A 27,307-nucleotide genomic window follows, 5' to 3' on the forward strand; every position below is an offset into this window, starting at 1 on the left:
CTGCATCCCGGACTTTCGGGTCTCACGAAATACGTTACCGGTTTTGTGTGGTTAAATGCGCCGAGGTAAGACACACATCAGTTACCTATATATTATTCACAGGTTTACAGTGCCACCTAAGTAAGAAAGTAAGAATAATAAACAATATTATTAGTCGCATCTATACGACGGTCATTTAGAATAATATTATGACGTTATCGTATTTGCATATAATGCGCGTATAACATCATTACTTTCTATAAAATAGTTATGTAGCTAACGCGCAGCAGATACGTATTTTATGATGAAGTTCACCGATGGACAAATTTATGCACGTATCAATAAATAATATCAGGATATTATCGCCGAAAGCTCAAAGCGTGCAGTTTATATACACTAATGATCTGTTAATCAAAATTAGTCATCGGTATCAGTATTCAGTGTTGTATAATGGGTGGGGACTTCGTTGCGGGTTTAAAGTTTAAATACCTATTAATATTCATAACAACCGTGTTAAATTTTGTACTTTTACAACTAGAAAAATAATTATGTCTACAATAATTATAATTATGATAGAAAACAAAATAATGATAATATTATGACAGATTTATAGTATATTATATGATACATAAAAATTAAATACTCGGGGCAGACAGGACACTTGACTAAATAGTAAATAATAGATTTCCAACAATATAAAGGATGATATCTATAATACGCATTTTTAAAAAACAGAAAAATCACTTGTCTGTTATAGTTGGGATAGTTAGTGTATGTAGCAGTTCAAATGTTTTGAAAATGTACGACGAGTAGTGAGTACATAAAATAACAATAATAATTAATGCTCAAATGCTGCCCAATGTTTACTCTGAAAAAATAAACAAAAAATATTTTATATGTATACATAATGTGCTGTACTATATAATATATAAAAATTAATAAATAACTATCATATTGTCATATAAAAATGAGTAATAAAGGTAGAGGTAAAGGCGATTTTACAACTATACCTAGTAGTATCGTGTGGCGTTCATATGTAGACAATTTGGGGGAGGACTTAGGGAGGGTTTAGCCACTTCAAAATAAAAAGCAATGTGTTATGCTGTGTATAGAAAGGGAATATGAGAGAGAAGCCCCTGCGGGTTACTTTACATTGGATTATAATAGCCCCCTCCTAAAAATTCAACCAAATGTCCTCTATGGTGGCGTTGTACACGGTTGTTAACTGTTGTTATTATTTTTATAATAAATAGGAAGTTGGATTTTGTGTTATAGATGTTAAATTGTGCATTGTATACAATTTAATAAAATATAGGTAGTGTACTATGTTTTAGAAAATAATATTAAACCTCTCAGCTAGTTTCAAATAGCGAATAAACATAATTTTTGCAATAATGTAATTAGTCTTTATATAATGCTGTACATTTCTGTAGTTATTAACCTTTCCTATATAAAAAAAATACAAGCCATTGAAGTAAGTACTGATTAAGTTGCGAACTCAGCGAGTTGTTTTTGCGGTTACGTGACGTTAAGGTTAGGAAATTAGGGATACCAACTTGGGAAGAAAAAATACAAAATCGAGAAGAATAGAACGAAATGTTGGTGACGGCAAAAACTCTTGAAGAGTTGTGATGTCAGGAAAAGTGAGTAATCTTAAGGAGTTGCTCAAAACTTTTGGCTCCTTTCCCTTTATAGAAACCTCTTCTACTCATTATGCATATAGAATAGATTGTAAATTTTCAAATAGACGTTATTTTTTAAAAAAAAAAAAAAACCTTTAAAAAAAACTAAAAATTAATAAAAATTTAGTTGATTTACTTATTGTTTATTTGTGTGTAAACATACGTTAAAATATATTAAATATATTCTTATATTTTGTATTTTGTATTTTGTATTTTGTACAATCTTCATATATTATAAAACGCTTATAAACGCGTAGATATTTCAACGGTTGATAGGTTAATTAGATATATTTATTTTTAAATGAACTAATAAAAACATAAAATACCATTTAGACCCAATTTATAATTCTTAAAGGTAACGAGTTAATTTTTTTAAATACTCATGTTTGAAAAAGCGTTTATAGAAAAGGTAATAAAAAAACTGAAAACTGATATTGATATGATTAGCTAATATGGTATATTGCCATATTGGTATGTACGATGTATCCATCTCTATGCAAATATTGAAATATATATAGCATATAATCCTAATCGTTACACATTTAGAACTAAGTCATTTAATATTTGTAACTAGTTTGACAGTTTGTAACCATCAAAAACTATACAAATATACAATATATTGCGTAATAAATTGTCAATAGTACGATTAGTTTTGGGACAACAGTTTAATCACGTGTATATACCTACAACCTACAAGATTTTATTCTGCAATCTATGTAATATTATTTTATATCAATATTTTATTGAATCTAAATATACTAAGTCACGCGGCATTTTTCGAGACGTTTTCATTATTATAATCAAAATATATCGATTATATACTTATTATCTTCAATTATATTAATTTATTGACAATTTAAATTTGATTTCTATCAGTCATTATATTGCTATAATATAATAAGTAATAAGTAATAACAATAACTAATAATAAATATTGAACTATTTGATTATAAATATAAGACTAATTTAATAGATAATATAATAATATATAGGTTAGTTTATTAAATACAAATAATTGAGTATTAACTATACGCTAATGTATATCAATCAGTCACTCACTCGCTCTTGATATTTCTGTTATCATAACATATTAACATTCATATTGATAATTCTATAAATTTTATAGTGGTATACTGGTAGGTATATAAAGCTATTAAGAAATCCAAAAATATTTACAGGAACCCAATAAAACGGTCATCAGTTAAAAGTTACAGGCGGCAAATCTCTGGGAGTAGTGTATTAATATTTGATATACCTAGTGGGCTGACTAAATATCCTATAAGTTAGGTAGACATACCTATAAGTTATAACCACATATTATGTTAAATTCAATAACGTTTTTAATATCTTACTTTAAATTTTAAATGGTGTGATGAAAATATTTTAAGAAATTATGTATGATTTTTTTCATGCTAGTTATCGCATTTGTAACATTATTCACATTAAAGGGTTAGATACCAAATTTGATCTATTTGGTACTTTGGAGAGTTAAAAACATTTTCAGAACTTTTTAACTTAATCGAAAATAACCAAAAACCAAAAATAAATGATCGAAAAACGGAAATATTTATGCCAAGCCAGACAAGCCAGTATTTGACAAAATAGATTTTGTTTTTTTTGAAATAATCACAAAATGAATAAACTTGATTTACAATTTTTGCCAAATATTTATGTTAGCTTTTTCTAGATAAAAAATCATTTTCAATATATTTTATCTTTTTTGTGTTATTTATAGATGTTTTAATGTTTGATATTATTGACTTTTCGTATTTGTTTTTAGATTGATTGGTATAAAATTGTTTTTTGTATACCAAATCTTGAAAATATAATGCAGTCTTTCTTAGGTTGTTCTGATACCAATTAAAAATATCGAAAATATATAGTCATAATATTAAAGTTCAAATGTTGACTACATTAGATGTTATATAAACGAAAAAAAACTGATTTTCCTAAATATATTTTTGTTTTAATAAAAATAATAGAAATCGTAGACTTTGAAACTTTTACTATTATCATTTATCAAATAGTAAAATTTTCAAAGTATTAAGATCATTTCTAATGTATTTAAAGGAATTTCAATATTTTTTCGATCAAGTTTTTTCTTGGTTTATATTTGATAATATTTTTAGTTCTTGGTCTGAACTAAAAAACTGAAATTATTTAACAATGTTCTTCAAAAATTGTTCTGTAGTAATTTTTTTTAAAAATATCTATAGTTTTTTACAGTATGCTAGATAATTATATAAATTATTTTTTAAATATATATGCTGAATAAGATTATACAACTAGTATATGCGCCTCTCTGTATAGAATTACATTTTTATGTAGACTTTAGTGAGTAATGAGTATAACCAATGATTATATAATCAATATGACAATATGGTATAGCGAAGTTAGTGGACATCTGCTTCATTTTAAACACATATGAATGTAATATGACATATTTTATATTGTACAATGATACATGCATATTCTCATCGAGTAAAGTTTTTATTATCTAAATATAATAATGATAAACATTTTTTTATATATCATTCTGTTTATTCTTTCATAGTCAAACTAATAGCTTTTAAAACATAACAGCATACACAAAATGTTGAAATTAGCGTCGTTTCATATTTTACAGTTGCTTCCAATAATATATATTTTGTGTTTAGAAATCATAATATTAACAGTAAGTTCAAGTTAATAAATTATTAATAAAATAGTTAATCAACTAATATTTTATTAATGAGTAAAAATATGAAGAATTGAAGTTGATTGAAAATTAAGAAATCATAAATGTATTTAAACTTTTGAAGAATATACCTAACATAGGTTTTAAAGTTACATAAACTAAAGTATTAGTGTAAATTACTTATTACATTTAAATTTTTCTAGTTGTCAAAATTGAAGGTATGGAGTTTATGTTATACATAAATGTATCGATTATTGATATACTTCCAATGGACTTACTTCAAATAGTCGAATTATATTTATTGATAGTTCTCCGAGCATTGAACTATTAAAATATATATCTTATAAATGCCAAGCCAAATGATGAAAATATATAGTTACTTATAATTTAATGGGTTTTATTTTTTAAAAAAAGCTATAAATTACATGTCTGAATTTTATATGATGTCGATTTATAAGTATAAGCTCCATAGAGGTCAATTATGTGAACTACTTAGTTACTTAATAACCGTAAATATTCGTCATTCTACGGACAATATAATATATATGTATATTTATACACCTATTATAGTTATTTAAAACTGCAAAAGTATTAAGGTACCTAGATTATTTGATTATTAACAGTGATATCAACGATGCCACATGATTAAGAGTTAACTGAGTCAAGAGAACGTAGAATTTAAACTAAAAAAATATTAAATAGTTAAATAGATAAGTGTTAAATTGAGAAGAATATTAAAAAATAATTATTTGTTATTAGTATTATGATATAATATACAGTTGGGTAGTTTAAAATGATAGTTATTTATTTAAAATGATTAAAGGTCAATTTTATAGAAACTCAATAAATACACAATATCATGATTTTATTGTTCGAGTTTTAATGTTTTTCTATTTATATATCCAATGTAATATGTAATAATTCAATTGATTTATGAATAATAGTAAAATGAGTTATTAATAAATGTTTTAATGTTAATAGCACTTAACACCTATATAATATTATATTAACTATTTTCATAGGTATCCATAAGTTCTACCTTTATAGTTTAAATAGATTTTAAATTTAAATGATATATCCAGCTTATAACATTCATACTTCTTCACTACGAAAACCTATTAAAAAATAAAATTTAAGCAAAACCCATCTACTATTCTAATATGTAACTATTATAACTACTTGCAAATAACATTTATTTATCAAAACATAGATAGCCTATAGGCTTAATATTAATAGAATAATGCATGTAATAAAATATAAAACATTTGTTAAATTAAATACGTATAGGAACATAATCAAATAATTGTGGTTTAGATACAAATTACATTACATAGGTAGTAATATAGGATAAAATATTAGGTACCTAAATTATTCTATAATAATTAATATAATAAATTCATAAATTATAATTATTTGTTTACAATAAAATTATGTTACAAGTAATAACTTAATTTATAAAAAAACAAATATAAACAGAATTAAATTTTTTTTTTAAAACATTATCCTTTTTTATTAATTATTAAAAGGAATTTATTAACAGACCAGCGTAGAAATAAAATATATAAAAATTGTATAACCCTGAAATGTTTTAAATGTTTATAAAGATGAAATAATTATGTTAATATTCTATATTTTTGTTATTTTCTTTTGATCATATTGAATTGCGTATAGATTTATTTTGTATATGAATATTTATATGAGACTAAATTTCATAAATTCATGTCAATCATCAGAATACAAACTGTGTTTTAAAATAGCACAGTGGCGTAGCATACCTACTGAAATATTAAGAATATTTAAAAATTATTTTAATTTTGAATGGTCCATACAATTTGCAACAAAAATCTTAAATAGTAAACTTTAACGTTTAAATTAACAATTAACATTCATATATTAAAATAAGCTATACCATAACCTACCATGAATAATAAATATTATAATTTATTTTAAAAGATTTCAAAACGAATTAGTTATTATTAGGGTTTGGGATTTGTTGCACAAAATTATCGAAATATGCAATCATAATCATCAAAATGTGTTTAAAAATATGCAGCTAATTTTGTATTTTGTTTTTGAAAACGCATATTATAATTATAAAAAATTAGGTGGGTACATAATAAAAATCGCGATAAAAAACAAATTGGTTATAATTTAAAAAAAAAACTGTTACATATCCTGAGTTATATTAACTCAAAGATATATACAAATCGTAAACGTATGTTATGCGATTAGTTAACCGTGATTAACGAACATACACGTCATGTTCGGTTAGGAACACTGCTTTTCATTTCGTCGTACCCAGGTGGATATATCCATATTAGTCGTACCATTTAGAATCTAGATGTCATTAGTTTTCACCACAACTATACAACTGTCGATATTGTCGATAAAAAGTTAATTCTTAAGCGACAAAGAAACTATCGTACGAGTCAGATTCGACAGACTATGACCTTCATTTATTTAAAAAATAACTTATTATTGTTATTGAAATATTGAATGCATTAATATGTTACAATTTCATATTATTATGGGTATGTAATATCATCTTATGAAATGTATTTATAAGAAAAATCATAAAAATTGTTCTACTGTTATAGGTTCAATAATAAATAATTGCATAGGAAAAACTATTCAAAGCAGAGACTATGATGTATGTCAGTGGTCAATCTCTATTCTAGGATTTTTTTATAATTTAATAATTTATTTATATTATTATTGCCTATTGATAATTCATTCTTTTATTATTAATACGATGTGCTGAACTAATTTTTGCAGATATATTATTGTTATTATTTATAAGTTAATACTTTAGTACAGGGGTCACCAACTAATATTTCTAAGGAGGTCCGTTTTGAAACTTACCATGCTGGCCATGCGGTCTACTAGTTGGTGATCCCTGCTTTAGTGCATTCAATTGGTGTGAATATAATCGTGGTAAATAGTATAAAACTAATCAAAATAGTTTTAAGATTACATAAAAAAAATAGTAATATTAAGTGATTAAAGTACGTATCTATATGCTTACGATTAAAAAATGTTTTTATTATTATTTTACACTGTTGCTTAAGCATTTTTTTTTCCTATTTTTTTTTGTCGTTTTCCTAATTATTTTAAAAAGTACTGCCTATTTTTATTTTTAACTTTTTCCAAACTGGAAGATTATATTATTTTTACTGCTTAAAGGTAATGACAAACACAAGGTAATCAGGAGGCATCCTTAGTGGTAATTATAATCTTGTATCTTATCTAACAAAAGTAAGTACCTATTACGAATATTTAAATAGTCTTAATATATTATATTATGTAAACATTTTTAATTTTGATAAACTGTGAATAATTTTATAATTTTATACAGAGTGGCTTACTAAATATGTGCACCCCCTTTTTTCTTTAATAATGCATTAATGAAGTTATTAAGAATCTGAGTTTTAGAATTTTTAAATATTCTTAAAGATAATATTCTTGAGATTGGTTAAACCTACTACTTAAGGCCTAAGAGCATTCTGCGGAAATACAAATTTCTGTTTTTCAAACGAGAACAAACATTTCACGGAAAGTAATCTTTAACTGAGAAAATACTCTTTCGAATTTTGAATTAGGTAAATCAACATTTTTAAAAATAATTATCCATTTAATATATTATAATAAAAAAATTAAGTTCTCATTCGGAAAACAGTAATTTGTATTACCACAAGACATTTCTCAAATAGTACAAAACAATTAAAGAATTTGAAAATAAAGAGTATGTATTTTAATAATTCCGTAAATCAGAAATTTAATAAATTCATTATTGAAAAAAAAATTGGATCAGCATGCTTGATATTATAATATTATACTGTTATTTATAATGTTTTTCAATAGTTAGATACGTAATATTAATATATATAAATAATTATAAAATAATTATAAATCTGTAAATAAGTTTGTATACAAAAAAAGTATACCTAATTTAAAGCTTGAATTCTCTTGAATGTTTATTATTTACTACTTAAAAGGTTACATTTCCAAATTGTATTATCCACGATATTATTGATATTATGAAAAATACATTTAAAAAAAATTAATACATATTGACACATTTTTTTTTTTAATAAAAACATATAATTATAGTAATAATACATTTGTAGTTATTCTTCAAAATTAAAAATAATTCAACAAATTAGCTTGGCTTATGGTGTTGGTAACAATATTTTAACCACAAATAAATATTATTACTAAACAAAGTAAAAACAAGTAAAAAACAAAAAGATCAGTGTTCATATACACTAGGTATAATAGGTACTAGGTACTAAAATACTTGTCAACATATTATATAACATTTTTATAGGTGGTTTAGCACCAATAGCACCTTATTTATCACAGTCTACAGATAAATAAATAATTTGTTAGTTCATCAATATATAATATTTTATATTTGTAAAATACATTAAAACTATTAAAATATATTTAAATACTTAACTGATTTGATTTATTGATACATTTTCGAACCTAGCAAATACAGAATAAAGTAATTTTTATATTGATTTTAAATGTATTTTTTTCTTCATTTTTTTCTTTACATCATTATTATAGATATCGAGAAAGGGATAAAATGTTGCTTTCATTTTATTGCGATCATTGATAATTATTAATCATTCATTGATAGTTAACCATCTGTGATCATATAATTTAATATAATTCATAAATAAACCGAGTATTCTTTTTCAAGAATCTATTTAAATATTTATACGTAAACATTTTTATAATGCTGAAAAATGTATTGTATACAAATAGTTTGATATTCAAATTCACGATTTTGAAAAAAAAAAACTAAAAAAATGATCTATACATTGACAAATATGATGTGTTTGTGTGTATGATTTTTATACATCGAAAAAAAGAGATATTATAAATATTTATAAAATATTATTAGATTATATAATATATACCTACGAGCGTTTTTTTTAAAATGTTCATAAATTATTTTAAAAATTAATACATTAAAAACAAAATTAATTGAAATATAATAAATAACAAAGGTACCTCGGTCACAATTTTGAAAACTTATATCATACCATATAATATATAAATGTGTGTTTGTGTGAATTTATCTTATCTATATGTTTAATATAAATATATATATATATATATATATATATATTTCTGTTATGTGTTATGACGATTGACGGTTGGTTTATATTTTTTTGCACGTTTTATTTAAGAAATATGATACAAACATAATAAGTACGTACTATTACATATTATTGTATAATATGACACAAGACAACAGAATATTATGGACGTGACCAATAATTTTGGAAACAGTGTTAATATAAATAATTATGAAAATTGAATCTCACAAAGTCATACTAAAAAGAGAAATAAAATTATAATAATATAATTTACGAATTTGTAGACCAATATAATTATATTATTCATATTTCGTCATTCCTTATAATACATTTTAAAGTTCACGTTTATACTAAAAATAGTTTTTAAAATTATATTGTGAAACGTTATAACTTATTACATATGTCAAGGTCTCCAATCGGCTTATTCCCCCATACATAAATGTGTTTAAGGAAGTAAACGAATTCATTGAAAATCTTCATTTTAATCGATCCCAAGTTTTAGAAATCATAAAATAATTTTAAAAAAGTAAAATTTAATTTAATGATGAATAGTATCTTTCTCATTACAATTATTTTATTGTTACCAAATGATTAAATATTTACTTTTTTTGAATAACGATGGTATTGGTGTAAATTCAAATAGGTACACGAATTTAATAATTCCAATTAAGTATTAAATGCAGTACCAATTGTACAAATGAAAGATTTCATAAAACAAACGTCAAGTTCACTTTGCATCAAGCTCATGTGTTGTTTATAATTTTACGTCATTTAGACATTTAAATTCGATGTTTTTCTTCAGCAAATACGTTTTTCTTTTTCAAAATTGTATAATAACACTCACCAACAAAACTTCTTTGTCTCCAATAAATTATTAAATTGTGTTTTTAACACATTGGTTTTAATTTCGTTTCTAAATACTTAGATATTCGTAATTTACACTCGTCTGTGTATTGAGTTCTAAGAATTATTATATATATAATTCACTCATAGAAAGAACACTTATAAATCATATCATTTAATTAGTTGACAATTCAAGTAATCTGACTATTGACACCGTTGTCTACGACATCACCAGGTAAATGATGTTTCCAACTTCTAAACAGATACCGTGTAAACTTTCTTAACTGTCTAAATTTACAGTATGTGGCTCCTTGGGCGGATTCCAGTTGTTGCGTCTGTATTAAGAAACCTTTTTCTTTAAATGTTTTTTCCAAACGCTCTCGAGCCAGTGACTTTTTGCTCTTACGTTTAGAGTCTTTTGATTGAATATTCAGCGTTTCCTGGAGACTGGCAGAACCAGGTAGTTGAAAATCATTTATTGATGATATCTGGTCCCTGACGCATAGGTTCAACGGTTCTTCTACAACGGTTGTACCGTAGTTTTTATATATCAAGTGACATATATCAGCCTACAATGCAATGAAAATATCTAATTAGAAAATACAGATAAATTGTTTAATAATTCGTTGTTCTATTATTATTATTAATTGTTATATTAAATCGTATATTGTTTATTTGATAGGAACCTACTATTCATAAGTTTGCGGAATGCATTTAAATTCTTTTGATTTATTAGGTGTTTAGTTATTATCACGTTAACGTCAAATTATACTGATAACATTTTTTATAAATCTGCAATATAGTATTTAAACATAAAAGTGAACTAATTAATTATAAAGTTTTGTGTATATAAGGTGTTTTATAACACTGATTATATTATGTTAACGTGTTTATACTTAAAATATTTTTGATTTGATAGTGTTTAGTGTAGTTTGACAAGATTACTTGCATATGTTTTTAAGAAGATAAAAATAATATTTATGTAATTCTGTAGGCAATATTCAGATAGTAATAGTAAAATTAAACGTATGGATTTGTTAATTGCTTATTGACTATTGTTCACATATATACAATATATTGGATGATTCTTTTAACATTAATACTATTTTTAAATACACGAGTATTGACAGTTTTGGAAATTTTTTTTTTAATTTATATTTTATGGTCATTGTAAAACACCATTTTTGAAAAATAATTTATTATACATTAAATACTTTTTAACTATATTATTTTTAAGTTTTCACTTTTTTGAATAAACATACATTTTTGGGCTCCCGGGAATTTGACCACAATTAACCTTTCTTCAAAACGGTATGTACGGTAATTAGGCCACTTTTAAATTTTAAATTTTTATAAAATAATATTTAATATAAGTTTTATTGAGAGTTCAATCAGATGTTTATATATTAAAATTAGAAGCGCAGGAACATTAAAAGCCAAAAAACAAACTTTAATTTAAAATAAAGATATCTTAATGAAATTAAAAAATATAAAAAAGGGAAAAAAGAAAGATTTGAATTTTTAAAATCTGTATCATATTATTTTGCTGAGTAGGAATTTTGATGGATAAAACCAAATTACAAAATTTACGACAGGTAGTTTTAAGGTTTAAGGCGTTTAAGTATATAATGTATTTAAAGTTTAGATAAGCGGAGTAGTGAACCAAAATTTTGCGGTTTAGCCTTATACCACTTTAATCTATTCATCAAAACTTAAAATATTTATACTGATTCAAAATTTGATATTTTTTTACAATGGCATTATTAGAAATATTTTGCTTCAGTCTATGAAATTTTAAATGTATGCATAAAAAAATGTTTGTAATCACTTGTAACTTAGTTTATTTCAACATCAGAATATGGATAATTTTTACCTTTTTTGGTTTGCGTCCTCTCCGTGGTTTTGCATTATCTAATGTCATCTCTCCCATGTATGGTAGATCATCAAAACGGACACTAGTTTGAGCTTCTGGTGGTAGTTTTGATTTGACATTTCCCGTGAAAAGGATAGGTGTAGGAGATGATGAAATTCCTGAAGATGGTTGAGGAGACATCATGGATGCTTCATAATGGTTCAAATACTCTGGAGGTAATGCTTGATGATGAAATTTAAGCTTCCATCGAGATTTTCTGCGATTTCTATAAAAACAATTTAAATGTTCACTTTTTATAAATAAAAAAAACAATTATCCAATTATTAATACATGTTTGTAGAGTTCAATATTTAAGTTCTTAATTACTTTTGTAGTGATAGTTCATAGTTTATTACTATTTTTCTATTCATTATTATTTTTAGGTACAATATAAAAATATTTTTTGTCATTCAAAAATGTGTCAAGCAGTACCTATGGTACCTACATACTGTGGCGGCGACACAGCGATATGGTGGTATCGGTAAATGTATTTTGAATTTCGATCACAAATTATTGCTACCAAATAGTGGGCCAAAGTAATAGAATTTTACAGTCATTGCTACAACATTGTTGGGCTTTTATAAATATTTTAAAGTGATAATAATTTATTTGAATAAAATTATTACTGATATTTGTTTAATAATATATTTTTCACTTCATCAAAATAATTATAGCTAATATAAAAGTTTTGAAAAAAGGTTATATCTAATAAGTAATAAGACATAAGTAATAAATTAATAACTATGTTGTACTTCGTAAATCTTTATTTTTCAAGTCGAATTGAGTCATTATTTGATAAATAATTTTAGTACACTAAGTCAACTGTATTGTGTTTGAGACAATTATATCTAAGTGTAATTTTTACATAGAATCACTATAACACTAATAGCTAAATTGTATTTGACTAATTGACTAATAAATAAATCTTATTCAAAGACCTAACAAGTAAGTAGAAGAGAACTAACATAATAATATAATTAATATACCTATTATATTTGGCATTACTTATTGGTTAATTGAAGATAGTAGGTACATTATGTTGACTATAATTATTTCAAACTGTATTAATTAAAATTTTAAGTCAATGACCAACGTGTTATATTTTGTATATTTATACAATTAAGAAAAATGTCGTTTTAGCATTAATGTATAATTTATATAGCTTTAAAAATTTTAAATTGTGATAATATTGTAATATGTTGGTAATAATATTTAATTCTTATTAATTTATGACTAGTATATTCATATTATTAACTTCAATATTACTAGTTGTATACTGTATAATATATTTTTTATTGCATTTTTATCTATTCAATATTACTCTAATAACAATTAATTTACTTATTAAATTATTGAAATTATAAAATTGTATTTATTGCTTATAGTAAGTAAGTAAGTAATTTAGATTATATTAATGATTATTAATAATTTATTTTATATTTTAACGTATTATTCTAGTTTTTTTTAACATATTGGCTGGATAAGATTATTGTTATTGCTTTTACAGCTAATTATTTTAATTAAATTAATACATTAAAAAAAAAAAAATGTTATATTGACAAAATATTACAAATATTGAATTATAATGACGTCATTAGCGATTGGTGTTAACTGTTATTTATTCAAATCTGTTTTGTTCAGTTTATCAAGTAATTGTTATTTGTAATATTATATCATGAAAATAATTCATTTCAAAAAATGTTTCGTTCGTACAAATTATTTTCAGACAAAATATAGAGTCCAAGTATTCTAGATATAATAATATGTTATAAATAAAAATGTAAAATTAATAATTATGTTAAATTTGTCAATAATATTCATTGTTTACTACTAAATATATTTAAATATTATAACGTAAAAGAAATTGTGGATTCTATAAACAAAAAAATACAGCAAGATACATTTTTATTTAATGATTTTCTAAAACAGTTATACAAAAGTATAATCATGTCTTTAGATACAATATACCAGACTAGTATTATACTGTTATATATAATAAAATAAAATAGAAATATTGATCTATGGACCGGCCAGTCCATGTGTATACACGCCGCACTCATCGATGATTCACAGCTATTCAACTTTTGTTACGAATTATTTTCTTTATACAAAATAATACCTATTACGTTTTATCAATGTTCTGTTAAAAGACACATTGTCAAATAATGGTGTATCCTAGAAATGCGTGTGGAACATAAAATAAAGAAACTGTAGCCCATATTATGTATAACCATTGTAGTATTATAAGAGCTAAATGACCGTTGGAATATCACCCGTATTCGACTCTGCTTCCGGTTCAAACAGACAGGTAGGGAATTGTTAATAAAAGTTGTAATATAATACTTAGGTATTCAGAAGACAGAAATAAATACAGAAGATTTGATGAGTGAAAAGTGTTTTCAGACTAGACGGTCATTGAATCATTAAAACATATTATATTATTGTGTATATGGTAAATAGATATATACTATGTATGTGCTCATATAAAAACTTTTTATCGCAGGGATAACAAAAACGAACAAGCAATCTTGTATTGATTTATTATGGTCTATTGAAAATGATTTATATAGTGAAAAATAATGTACATCACAAATGGTTTTAAAAAACTACTGTTATTGGCATTATTGCTTATTACAACAATATAATTTGAGCTCATATTCTTATGCGAAAGTCTCGCATTTTTGTAAGAGACAATTAAATAAAAATTTTAATGAAAACAACAAACACTAAAGTTTTAGTTTATTATGTTTGACCAGTAAGAGGTCTCAAAAATAGAAATATGTTGTTTTGTGAAATTATTTTTAAGATATCGTCCACATTGTGTTACGAAATCTGAAATTGTATTTATTCCAATAATATACCTGACCTAATTATGGTACTATCTGAGTTGGTTCGTCGTTTATAATATACATAAGCGGCTTTATCCTTTGGTGCAACCAAGCATCTGATATTTAGATCCGATAATATTTTCATACATATCAATTTATTAATAAAGGCTTTAGTGCATTATGTACATTGTACATCTTTCCACGATTTAATAATTTTACGAAAACAATTTCTATCCATACAATATTATATAACAATAATATTAATTAACACACTATAGTCATTACGTGTGCAGTGTACTCAGATATAGACGATATGGTATACACTTATAAATAAATATGTATGATTTTATAAAAGTATTTATATACATAAAAGAGCAAACGATTTAGGCGTACTGTCGAAATACGGGGGAAATCCTATAGCCGTTAGACAGTGTCGATGACCTGCACTGAAATATTTTGCCGTCTTCGGAATTCGTATTAATATATTAATTAATAATAATATTATATTCTATAACTTTAATAATAATAATGTATAAATAAATACATCTATAACTCATAAATCATAATAATGTATAGTCTACCTATTATATGGGTACTTTTTATTTATATACAAGCGTGCACATGTCTAATATTGTAATAGTAAATAACATTGAATATTTTTTTTATACGTTGATTATACCTTATTATACATTTTGGAAAAATTTTACAATTTGAATATTGTAAGAACCAAAGATTATTGAGATTTCTTCATTGGTATAAAAAACAGTAGAAAAAAAAATACGCATTGTTAATAATTATTATAATTTAAATTAGGGTTATATTTGCTTTTAATCGACGGTACATAATTTATACTAGTGTCGGATAACGTAGGTATATTATGAAAATAAAAATAAAAACACGTGTAATTGAAATATTTTTCTGTTTTTAGTAGTATTGGAAATCATAAAGGGAGTCGACATTTTTATACGAGATACAACTATACAAGATTAATGTTTAAAAAGTTTTTAAATAATTTAGATAGAGAAAAATTGTTGGTTTTGACAAAATCGTAATAAATAAAAATAAAACTAGTTTTCATATTTCTGAAGATTTTTTTCAATGAGTTCAGTAAAGCCGTAAAGGTAATAATTAAGAAAAAAGAAAAATTTATTAACGATGCGAATTTTAAAAAAGTAACCAGTAATCACCATTTTAAGCCAACACCATTTTTGAATTATTTCGTAGTTCCAATAGGTTAACTTCAAAGGGATAGTGATAAAAGTCCGTTATAAAATAGACGAGAGTTTAAAATGTGTAATAGTGGCGTAATTTTTTCATTTCCCTGACCTTTACCGTAAAAAAAAATACATATTATATTTGAAATTCCATTTGGATATAATAAACGATAACATTAATTTTTTTTGTTTACATTTATAGAAAGTTGTAAACCATAAACAAAAACAACACGGCCGTTGCTCAGACGCTCAGAGTGTAGAACTTAGAACCTATTTCTAGCAATTAATTCAATAATATAATAATACATATGGGATTTAATTGTACACCCGGTGATCGGGCTATTATGATATATAAATATTTTTCGATTTGTTTGTGTGGGTAAACAGTATTTACGTCATTACACGATTGACAGTAGAAATCACGGACTAAGATATATCACAGAATAGATTAAATTGGATATATCTTAGTCCGTGGTTGAAATATTTGTCATTACTCATTATCAATAACATGATAAATAGCTATATAAGTAGTGTACACATTATACCTATAGTTGCACACGACAGTGATTAACAGCTAGCGATCACGAAAATGTTATGATGATTAATAATTAATAGGTTTTTCTTTATACAATGTACAATTTTTTATTTTGTTCTTAACGAGTATTATTAGTTTTGACAAATATTAGGGTATCATGCGGAAAATCGACATATTTAACACTTGAAAACGAAAAGTTAAAAGTTTAAAAGTTACCTACGAGAAATGTTCGTAACTTCAAGTCGTAAAATCTATAAACTGTTGTTTATATAATTTTGTTTTATTCTTGTATTTGTAAGATTGCATATTTTTAAATATGGGTAGATATATTTTTACTATTCACATTTATATAATATTATTAAATTGATACTGTCATGAATGAACCTGATTTACGGTGCTTCAGGATTAAAATATCAAAATCAATGTTTTTATTTTTAATTTACGAAGTTTCTAATCTTATCACTTAAAAATCGTATTAATAATCACTCATTACTACTTGTATCTAGTATATATTAATTAGCTATTATTTATACTATAGTCATCATTAATTGAATTTTTGTTAAAAAGAAGTCCTGATACTGGTGATAATTTAGTAATAATATTTTATTTTAAACCCTAAAGGTTTAGACTTTCTGCTTTCCGATGGAACGACAGACTTTCGTGTCAGTTCGAAATGATACATGTCATTATCGTTTTTGTATTGTTAATATAGTTATTCAGTCAATAAGTCTTATTGGTAATAGCAGCGCTATCTGTGATCATTGTTTTGAACAAAAACCATTTATGAGTGCAGACGAGCGAATGAATTGATTTTCTCACTAGATAGCGCTGCTATATATGTTTTGTGTCTACCGTCTGGTATTTAATTTTTTTTACATTTCGGGTATTATACCGACATGGTTATAATGTTTTATTTAAGTTATTAATCCATTGTATCAAGTTTAATGTATTAAAAAAACCGAGTACACGAAACGATTTATATATATATACAAAAAAAATAGGGTTCGACATTTTGAACAATATTGTTATTACGAGTACATTATTATAGTATTTATCAATGGTTTTAAGTGTAAAACAATTTCACGATTAAATTAAAAATATCAAAGTTTTTATTATAATATTTATATAAATTAGTATGTAGAGTTTATTAATTTATTATGTTTTGAACTTTGATATAATGCTATATTATTCTGAACTTATATTAAGACTATATTCAGAATTTTTACTTCTTAGTGCTCTACGCCCACTTCATCCATATATACGTACATTTGCTGGTTATATGTATAATCTTCTACAGTAATCAGAAATTGCATTAGTACATAATGATGGTAATAATCTATCGGATTTGGACAGCTCTATGATTATGATGTACTAGCTACTTATCAATATTATGACTTTAGCAATCTGTAATCTGCATACGCAACACAACTGTGAACACTTGTCGACAGCCGTAATGGTGATAGTGTGATAAATGATAAATTGATAAACTTTAAATGTCTATAACTTCAAAGTGAAGTTTGAGTGACAATTTATTATTGCATAATCGCTAATTCTGTGAAATACGTAAATTCTGATTAATTTTTTATTAATTTCTCTAAGAATGTGGTGAAAGAAACTTTAGCCAAAAATAAATAACAGTCACATAGGAATCCCGTGTACAAGGTACCTGTGAATAATATATATATATATTGGAGGCAGATGTGCAATATGCATCTTACCTTGATTCATCGAACTCTGTTCGTATATTTGGGAAACAAACGAAACATTTTGTCAGAACGGAAGTTAAAAGGTTTACAAGTAGGTATATACACGTACCTTTTTTATTTATATGTGAAAATGAATTTACAACTATATAATAATATGCATAACAAGTAATAATAATTAAATATTTAAATACAAGTACATGAATTGCGTGATGTAGGTAGGATTTTTGTGGGTGTGTGGGAAGGGAGGGGGTGAGAATTTATTCAAGGAGGCCTCTTCATATTTTTTTTTTTTAATCTTCTCGGTGGATTGATTTATTGTTATGATACGTACACAAAACTTGTTTCGTCTAAATCTCACCGTATAGTCGTATATTTGCATTGAGCACAATTTTTACGCACCTGCAAACGATGAGTGATGATTTGATAGATAATTATTGAGAACCAAACAACGTCACAATGTGGCGTACGGCAAAGAAATTGCTAAGACCAACCGAAAATATTATGGTCACCCACTTGTGAATAAATATCCAACCTGGTGACATAAAATATTATGGTTACCTGTTCACGAATATAATATTCGGTTATGAAACGTGTTAACTGAATTTAAACCACGGTTGAGGAATCAAACTTTACATCGCGACCGCCATTGGCTTAATCCATATTGTTTACGTATCTAACCGAGTTTCCACTTCATCATGTCATGTCATGTTCCATGTATTTAATACGTAGTTAACAAAATGTTGATCACATCACGTTACCTAAAATTTGAATATATTTAACTATACTCGACTTTTTGTAGTGGAAAACCTGGATTAATGTTAACCAAGCGGATGGTAGTCGTGGACCGTGGTATAACGCCAGCATCCTCGATCATACCATGGTTTAAATTAAATAATCGTGTTGCATATAGGTATGTTCGTGAATAGACAACCATGATGTTTTATGTCATCGTCTCAAGTGGCCATCCCGATATCCACGTCTATCACGCTACTACGATTTTTAACGATTCTCGATCAAACCGTTTTCAAGTTTTTATCCTCGAGTGCGTATTATCAATGTGAAAATATTTATATGAGTTATTTGCAAGTTTCATTAGTTATAATTTTTTATCCGACGAGACGTGTCATTTGTTTCCGAGGATCACGAGCACTCGATAATGGCACTTTGAGGTAAGACACAGGTTCACAGGTATGGCATATTATGTCACCTATATAATTCACAGGTTTCATATAAAGACTAAGGGTTGACAGTAGTTCTTATGTTTTTACGACATGTGCTCATTTTATTGGTGTTATTATATTTACATGTTATAATAAATTAATATACGTCATATGCGTGTGATTATGTATCTAGATAAAATTATAAAATTCAAATTAAACCTTGCTAAAAATTGGAATATTTATACACCGTGGTGTATGGTGATTCTTAGAACAAGATATGAAATATTATTGTGCATTACTGTCCCTTCGTTTATAATGTTTATACAGTATTTACTTATGAATCACCGTGGGTAATGTTGGTTCTCAACTTCTTGTACGCTCCTGGTACTAAGATAGTCAACAGTTGTATTTCAAATTTCCTATCCTCAATGTTATGTGATATAACACGGTTATATTTCGAATATAATTTTGCGATTGAATTGCGTATACCGTAAATTCTTAAGAAAATATCATAATAATTATTTTGAGTCAATATGAGATTGTTATGGATATTTCGATGAATAAAAAATACCGTTAAAACTATTATTTGGCTATTATTATATTTTATTGGTGGGTATAAATGCAGTTTAGTTCCCACTCGATTTTTTCTTCAAAGTAGAAAGCTGAAGGTATACAGCGTTTCGCGCATGCATGCGTAAATGCGTAAAATCGTAAGCTTTGGAAAGATATAATTTCCAAAATAATGATTTGCGAGAATTTTTGAATTAGACTTTTATATTCAGTGCTTTAAAAAATATATTTTGGGAAGAAAAAAATTGAAAAAATCGTGTGGGAAATAAACTGCATTTGTTTCATGCTTATTTATCAGTTTTTTGTGCATTAAAGTATCTTTGAATGGCTTATATATTCTAAAGACTTTTTAGAATACGTATCAGTCGTATCACAGATAAATTTATTTTTGTAAGTTACTAAGTTCAAATATTTTCTTGTACCTAATATTGGTACATTATACAGTTTTAAAGTTTTAAATGACTTACTTTCCAATGTCTTTGCTTGCTGGTAAAATTCCATTGTCTTGTGTCTTAATACCAATACCCTGCATCTGAAAATAAAATTATTAACATTACACTATTATTATAGCCATAAGGGCTAAATGTTTAGTAATTTATATTTTATGTTATAATAATTGTTTCATTCAAAAATTGATTGACTTTTGTTACTTTTTTTATTGCAATTATATTTTGATATTATGTGCTGTACACATTAGACATAAATTACTAAAATCTTTTTAAAATATGGATAACATTACCTCAGTTTTGAATATTATAGAAAATATAGATGTTTCTTAAAGACAACCTTAACATTTATTGCTATCTAATTGTTATGTACACTAATTTTAAACTTATCTTAAATATTATGTTATTTATATCATTTAATTATTGCATTTATGCTTATCCAATTTATAGTTATGTATATTGATTGGTTGAGTGATTCAATCCATATAAATAACAAATAAATATGTTATTGTAGAGTCACGAGTTTTATTTTATTTTTGTTAAAATTAATAATTATATTAAAATCTAAAAATATTTAAAATTTAAAATTTTAATACATTAAATTTTAAATTCTTCATAGATTCTAGTAATTTAGTTTATATATGTATGTAATTGTATATAATCTATTTAATATAATATTATTATACAATTATAGCTATATAATTAATGTATAATGGATACTAGTAATATAGTAATTATGTATAGTTATGTGTGGTTATGGCATACAGATTTTTAAATATTTATAAAACAAAGTTTTGGAAAAAATATTTAAGTTTTTAAATCTACGTACTATAAAAAAATAAATCAAAATGTTAAGAAAGGAAAGTGAGCTGTAGACACGTTAGAACGTTAGAACGTTTGTTTACAAAGTTTATCTCTTGAATTCGTCACTATAGTTATTTAGATTTTTTATTAACGTATATATTATAGTATATTATGCACATGTATATTTTCACTCATAGGAGTTGTAGTACAATGTTATATAATATTCAAGTTGATTTGTATTTATTATATCTACATTATACTTAATGTTATGACTTACATATTAAAACTTCTATTGTAAAAAAAAAAAAAATATTATTATTATAAATAATAATTGAGTTAAGTCTATAATCATGCTTAAGTAAATAAAAAATACACCAAATTGAAGTTTAAATTTTAAAATTCATTTTACTTTAAATTAATTTAATTCTCGTTTTTCTATAGATATATACTATATTATGTTGTATACTTATAATGTATAATATTATACACATACATTTTGATTTAGTTCTTGATTTCATACATGATTCAATATTCACTATTATATCATTACTTCATAACACAAAGAAAAAAATATATAAAAATGTCATAATTTAATACTGTTTATAAAATATAGAGAAAACTCAAAAGCGTTTACAATTTATGAATTATATAATATCAAATGTTGAATAAAAAATAGATTTTTCGATATAGGTATATTCATTTATAAGTTTAAAGTGAGTATTTAATGTGTCGATAGGTATCCGTCATAATATGATAGATCATCATTTACTCGTTATTTTAAACTCTTCTAAAATGTTTAAAGTCGTATATGATAATTTGTTAACACTTAACAGTAAAGATGTTGGACATGTTTATATTTTCATTATATATAATAATATGTACACAACAAACCGTGTGAATGGAACGAATTAAAAAAAACTGACTTATCATTATTTTGGCGATGCAGATCGTGCCTTATGCGTAGTCGAAGGTAGGTAGAATAATATCAATATTAGAATATATATATATGTGATAACGATAACGATTGTTCAAATAAAAGAGTATATAATAACGATTATTATTATTATTAAGTATTATTATTTTTATAATTTATAAAAATAATTCACACCCTGAAGCCTGAAGGACCTCAATGTACCGTACCTAATATAACCTATAACCATTTCAACGTTTACTGTAGTGTTTATAATTTTAAATAAAATTCTCGGTGTAAGTCTCGTAGTGATAATATTAATATAATTGGTGCATAATAATAATTTTTATGACTTCATCGTTGTTGTCCATGTGTCACGGAACAATATCTCAGGTGCTCGGAAACAGGTTTTATTTTGGTATACACACCTATATGATCGTCGTGCAACAGCGTGTACCTTTTACTGCTCGTGGATTATTTGAGAATGAATAATATAAATAATTATTTCAATATTGTTGTTTACCGACATTTCTCATTCATACAAAACGAGAACCGGTCAGTGAATGGTACGCATACATGCGCGGGAAACACCTACGACACTATTATATCGCTCTCGGCTGATTTTTTTCTCCGCCACTAATAACATTGACGGATGTTATAGCGAAATATATTACATTATGCATATGACGTATACAGGTATACAAATATACGAATATACGACGTATACAGATATACGAATATACGATGTATACAGGCGACAAAGCGATTTGCCTGAAAGCTTACGCAAAATAAAGTAGGAAAACTATGCAGTCGAGTGACTGTTGACCTATTATTGTCGTTTAATATTTCAAATTGTTAGAGTTTGAAATGTTATAAGTTTATAACTAATAACTTAATAAATTTATATCCTTTCTACGATCACAGATATTATTATGATCTATAAATAGGCGTAATCAACCGCCTACCGGCTACTGTCCTACGTTATTCGCAAATACTATTATGGACGATATTTTTAAAATTTTATGTTCAAATTGAGGTTTTCTAATAATATTATACATTGCTTTGAAATTAACAATAACTTACCTGCGATGACTGCATGTACGCATAATATTATTACAATGTTTTAAGTTTATAACGTAGAATAATTATTGTTTATTTTCTAATGTTATCATGTGTTAAGTATTTAAATTTAGAAAATCACGTGGCCAACACATTATGACATAATATGGTACCATATGTAATGTTAATATTTTAATATAAATATCTTTTAAGCATATAATGGTAATTAAACATCTAACAAGTATAACAGTTTAACAGTATAAATGCGTTTTGTTTTTAACACGTAAAAAAATGTTGTCATTTTTAAACAGCTTTATTGTAATAGATTTGTATTGATACTATTGAGATTAATATTTCTTACTTAAATGAATTGCTGTCGGTTTGAGCAAGTTACACCCACGAGGACGGTGTTAATGGTGGTTTATTATAATACCTACAAAATGTCTTATTGCCTTTATTGCTATACTTATGTATGTAATATTATAATGTATTTACCGTATGCATAAATACATACATTAATTCTTATTTCACGAAGCCTCAGGATAGCAAGAAGCAAATAAAACTATAAAAGTGATCATAAATTATGATTGAAATTCTAGTAAAAATAAATAATTAAGCGATTATTTTGGTATTGAAAGTCGTTAAAATGTTTTATTGTGCTTATAAAAAAGGCATAGCATAGTTTGATATTATATTGTTTTTTCTTATTAATTATTATTAATAAATATATTGTTTCTCTCATTATACTATACTAACTAAAATAATATACAACAAATTATAAAATTATATTAGTATAGTCAACTCCGCTTTATTGGAACACATCTGTTGCGTGTTATTTTGTTCCTATAAAGCGGTTGTCCCAATAATCCGAAATAAAAAAACGAACATTTATAAATTTGTTGAAAAACTGATTTTTTATACAATTTTTATTATTACAAATTACATACAATTGTATAAAATATTTAATAATACAAAAAGAAAAAAACATGATATTATACCGTAATTATTTATAATACAGACATACTCGATAAAAATGTCCTAATTATCCGGATTCGTGGTCCAGATTTCCATATAAGCGATGAACGTTTACCCTACAAATATACATTAATTGTTTTCGTAATTGAAGAATTGTTCCGTTTAAGTGGTTGTCTTTATTAACCGGTGTCTTTATTAAGCGAAATCAATTGTAATAATTGGTTTAAATATTGTTTATACCTACCATATATTTTGTACATGAAATTTTGAAGTCGGGTGAAATATAATGGTTACATAAATCTTTTAATGATCGGTGAATTATGTTATTGTCATAGTTATATTATGTTTATTATATTTACACAATTCAATAAATTACATTCTTAAAAAGTGCTTCTATTAGAAACTTTATTTTTTAGATTTATAAAGAAAGTTTAGAAATGGATTTTAAAAAAGTATTAATTTGTGTAATAGGTATAACAATAGAAATAATTTAAAATAAATTAATGTACCCGGTAATAAATTACATAAACACCCTTTAAAATATTTATATTAATACATTTAAAACCATACTTTGTTGTAATAACAATATGTATTATATTGTATTTTATTCACCAATGCTTAGTATTTAACTATTTTAGTTGGTGCTTAATGTTAAATAAAAGTATGAATTTAAATGTTTGTTTAAATTTGTTATACATGTATATTTATTAAATAATAATATTACATACTATATAATAAGTAATTGATTATTTATAATATTTAGTGTCAGTGTGATGTAAATTATGTTTTGATTAAATATACAAGTACAATGACTGATAAGGATAACAGTAATTAGTGTATATTTGGCCATTTGGGTGTTCTTTAACGATTCTAATAATACCCTATTAATAATTTGATTTAAAATAAAAATAAATGTAGATCTTCATATTATTTGGTTTGGGGCAAAAAAAAAACACATATAAAAAGAAAACTTAATTAAATTGATTTTTAAAATAAAGTTTTTTTAAAATGTATTTATTGGTCGATAATATTAAAGTATTTGAAAAGATAAAAATACTATCTTTACAAAAAAAGTAAACAAAATTTAATTATTAAGGTTTTTTAAAAATAAAATAGTTGAAATTTTAATAGTTTGATACTATAGAAAACATTTTCAAATATGATTACATCAGTTGATAGATATTGTAGATATTTTTTTAATTTAATTGTAAAATGCACACAAAATAAATATATTATTATAAAATAAATAAACATTTTATATTATGTAGCTACATTACATTGCTATTATTTATTTGAATGATAGTAAAATTAAATCATTGTTATTCGTATTTCAGATATTATATTATTCTCTTTCGTATTCAATTCACGAATGAACCTAACTTATTTTAATAAGTGAGTATCTATTTATGCGTATTAAAATATAATAATAAATAATAACGCTTACATTTTAATCGTTTTTGATACCTTATCTGGTTATACTTTAGTTCATTTTTGGCCATAAACTATTTTTATTTCAAGTATTTACTCATTCTTCATACATGATACATTACAACCAGTATGTGTGATTGTTATGCATACAGAATTTTGATTATGTATAAATAAACTTGGCATAGAATGATATATTATGTTATACAAAAGTAAAACTTTGTTCTGATTATTAAGCATAATATCTTTAATCAGATGCTTGTATTACTTTTATATTTAGATGAATAAAAGATGCCGGCTTATAGCCAAAATTTTAATTAAGTATAACAGTATATTTTATTAAAAAGTAGTGAGTATACGTATATATCTTGTAGATTATATCATATGCAAAGTCAAATTTTTTATTTGACATTAAGATTGTTTTTAATAAAAACTAATTAGCACAGTTAAATATATTTATACTACATAAAATATATAATAGAAGTATAGAAGTATTTACACGAATTAAAATTAATAAAAATCTAATTTAATTTGATCAGGTAGATTTTATTATTTTATTATTAAAATGTACCTACATTTTAAATATAATTATTGAATTTAAACACCAATTCATTATTACGCAAATTATTAGTTAAACCACTTACATAATTACCATTGTATGTTAATAATTTATATTAAATATATTTTGTTTAATACTTAATATATAAGCGAAAAAAATACAATTGGTTTTTATTATGTACATGCTATAGATAGGCTGAATAATAATATTCTGATCTATTTAATTATGATCAATTAATATTGAATATTGAATTTGAATATGTAGTACCGCTTTTACACAAAAATTATAAAAAGATTTTGATATTATTGTTTTTTACAAGTATGTTTATATACACATAACGAAACTATATTACCTATAGGTATTGTAAATTCATTTATTTCTATTAATTTTAAGTTAATTACTCAAGTATAGTATATAGTGTTCGATGACGTGTGATAAATAATAATCAATTTACAAAAATAAATAAATACCTTAAAATAGTGTACTTAAATCCAAAAAAATTGTAAAATCAACACTTAAAAATATATGTATAAATAAAAATAAAAATAATATTAATAATTATTAAACATCAACAATAAAAGTTAAAAACAACTGACTAGATAGTTTACAAAATATTTAAGATTAATTGAATTGAAATAATATTAAGTTATCTTTTCGTGCACACATATTAGCAATAATGTGTACAATTCCGGCTGCCTAACGCACTGAACGTTTCGTTTCGGGCTCGGCGGTTACCCGCGGAACAGCGACTCCTACGAAATTCGAGATTGCACCGTATTTGGCGTCCGTTTGAAACCGATGGTACTATATTTAAAACACCCACCTTCCCCTTATAACCACTCCTATTCTCGTTCCATCTCTCTCACCCCCACTATTACACCGGACGCGCGTAGAATAAGACTGTCCGATAGA

The 27,307-nt window shown here is 24.7% G+C and overlaps 1 protein-coding gene across 1 annotated transcript; it reads right to left on the minus strand.

The window, feature by feature from the left end:
- Positions 1-9,366: 9,366 nt before the first annotated feature.
- On the minus strand, positions 9,367-26,929 carry LOC113553187. The gene is made up of 4 exons (XM_026956375.1): positions 26,866-26,929; positions 20,685-20,749; positions 12,166-12,430; positions 9,367-10,861 (listed from the first exon to the last, which is right to left on the minus strand). The coding sequence occupies exons 2-4, from the start codon at positions 20,747-20,749 to the stop codon at positions 10,484-10,486; spliced, it is 708 nt and encodes a 235-aa protein (XP_026812176.1). The 5' UTR covers positions 26,866-26,929; the 3' UTR covers positions 9,367-10,483.
- Between the last annotated feature and the right edge of the window lie 378 nt (positions 26,930-27,307).

This window comes from Rhopalosiphum maidis, chromosome 2 (genome assembly GCF_003676215.2).
Source record: "Rhopalosiphum maidis isolate BTI-1 chromosome 2, ASM367621v3, whole genome shotgun sequence".
NCBI lineage: Eukaryota > Metazoa > Arthropoda > Insecta > Hemiptera > Aphididae > Rhopalosiphum > Rhopalosiphum maidis.

Bases quoted from the DNA above. Each gene is read 5' to 3' on its own strand.
- LOC113553187 (XM_026956375.1), bottom strand. From the start codon at position 20,749: ATGCAGGGTATTGGTATTAAGACACAAGACAATGGAATTTTACCAGCA. The intron at 12,431-20,684 runs GTAAGTCATTTA...TTGTTTTTATAG, and splicing joins GCAAGCAAAGACATTGGAAA to AAATCGCAGAAAATCTCGAT. The intron at 10,862-12,165 runs GTAAAAATTATC...ATTGCATTGTAG, and splicing joins GAGGACGCAAACCAAAAAAG to GCTGATATATGTCACTTGAT.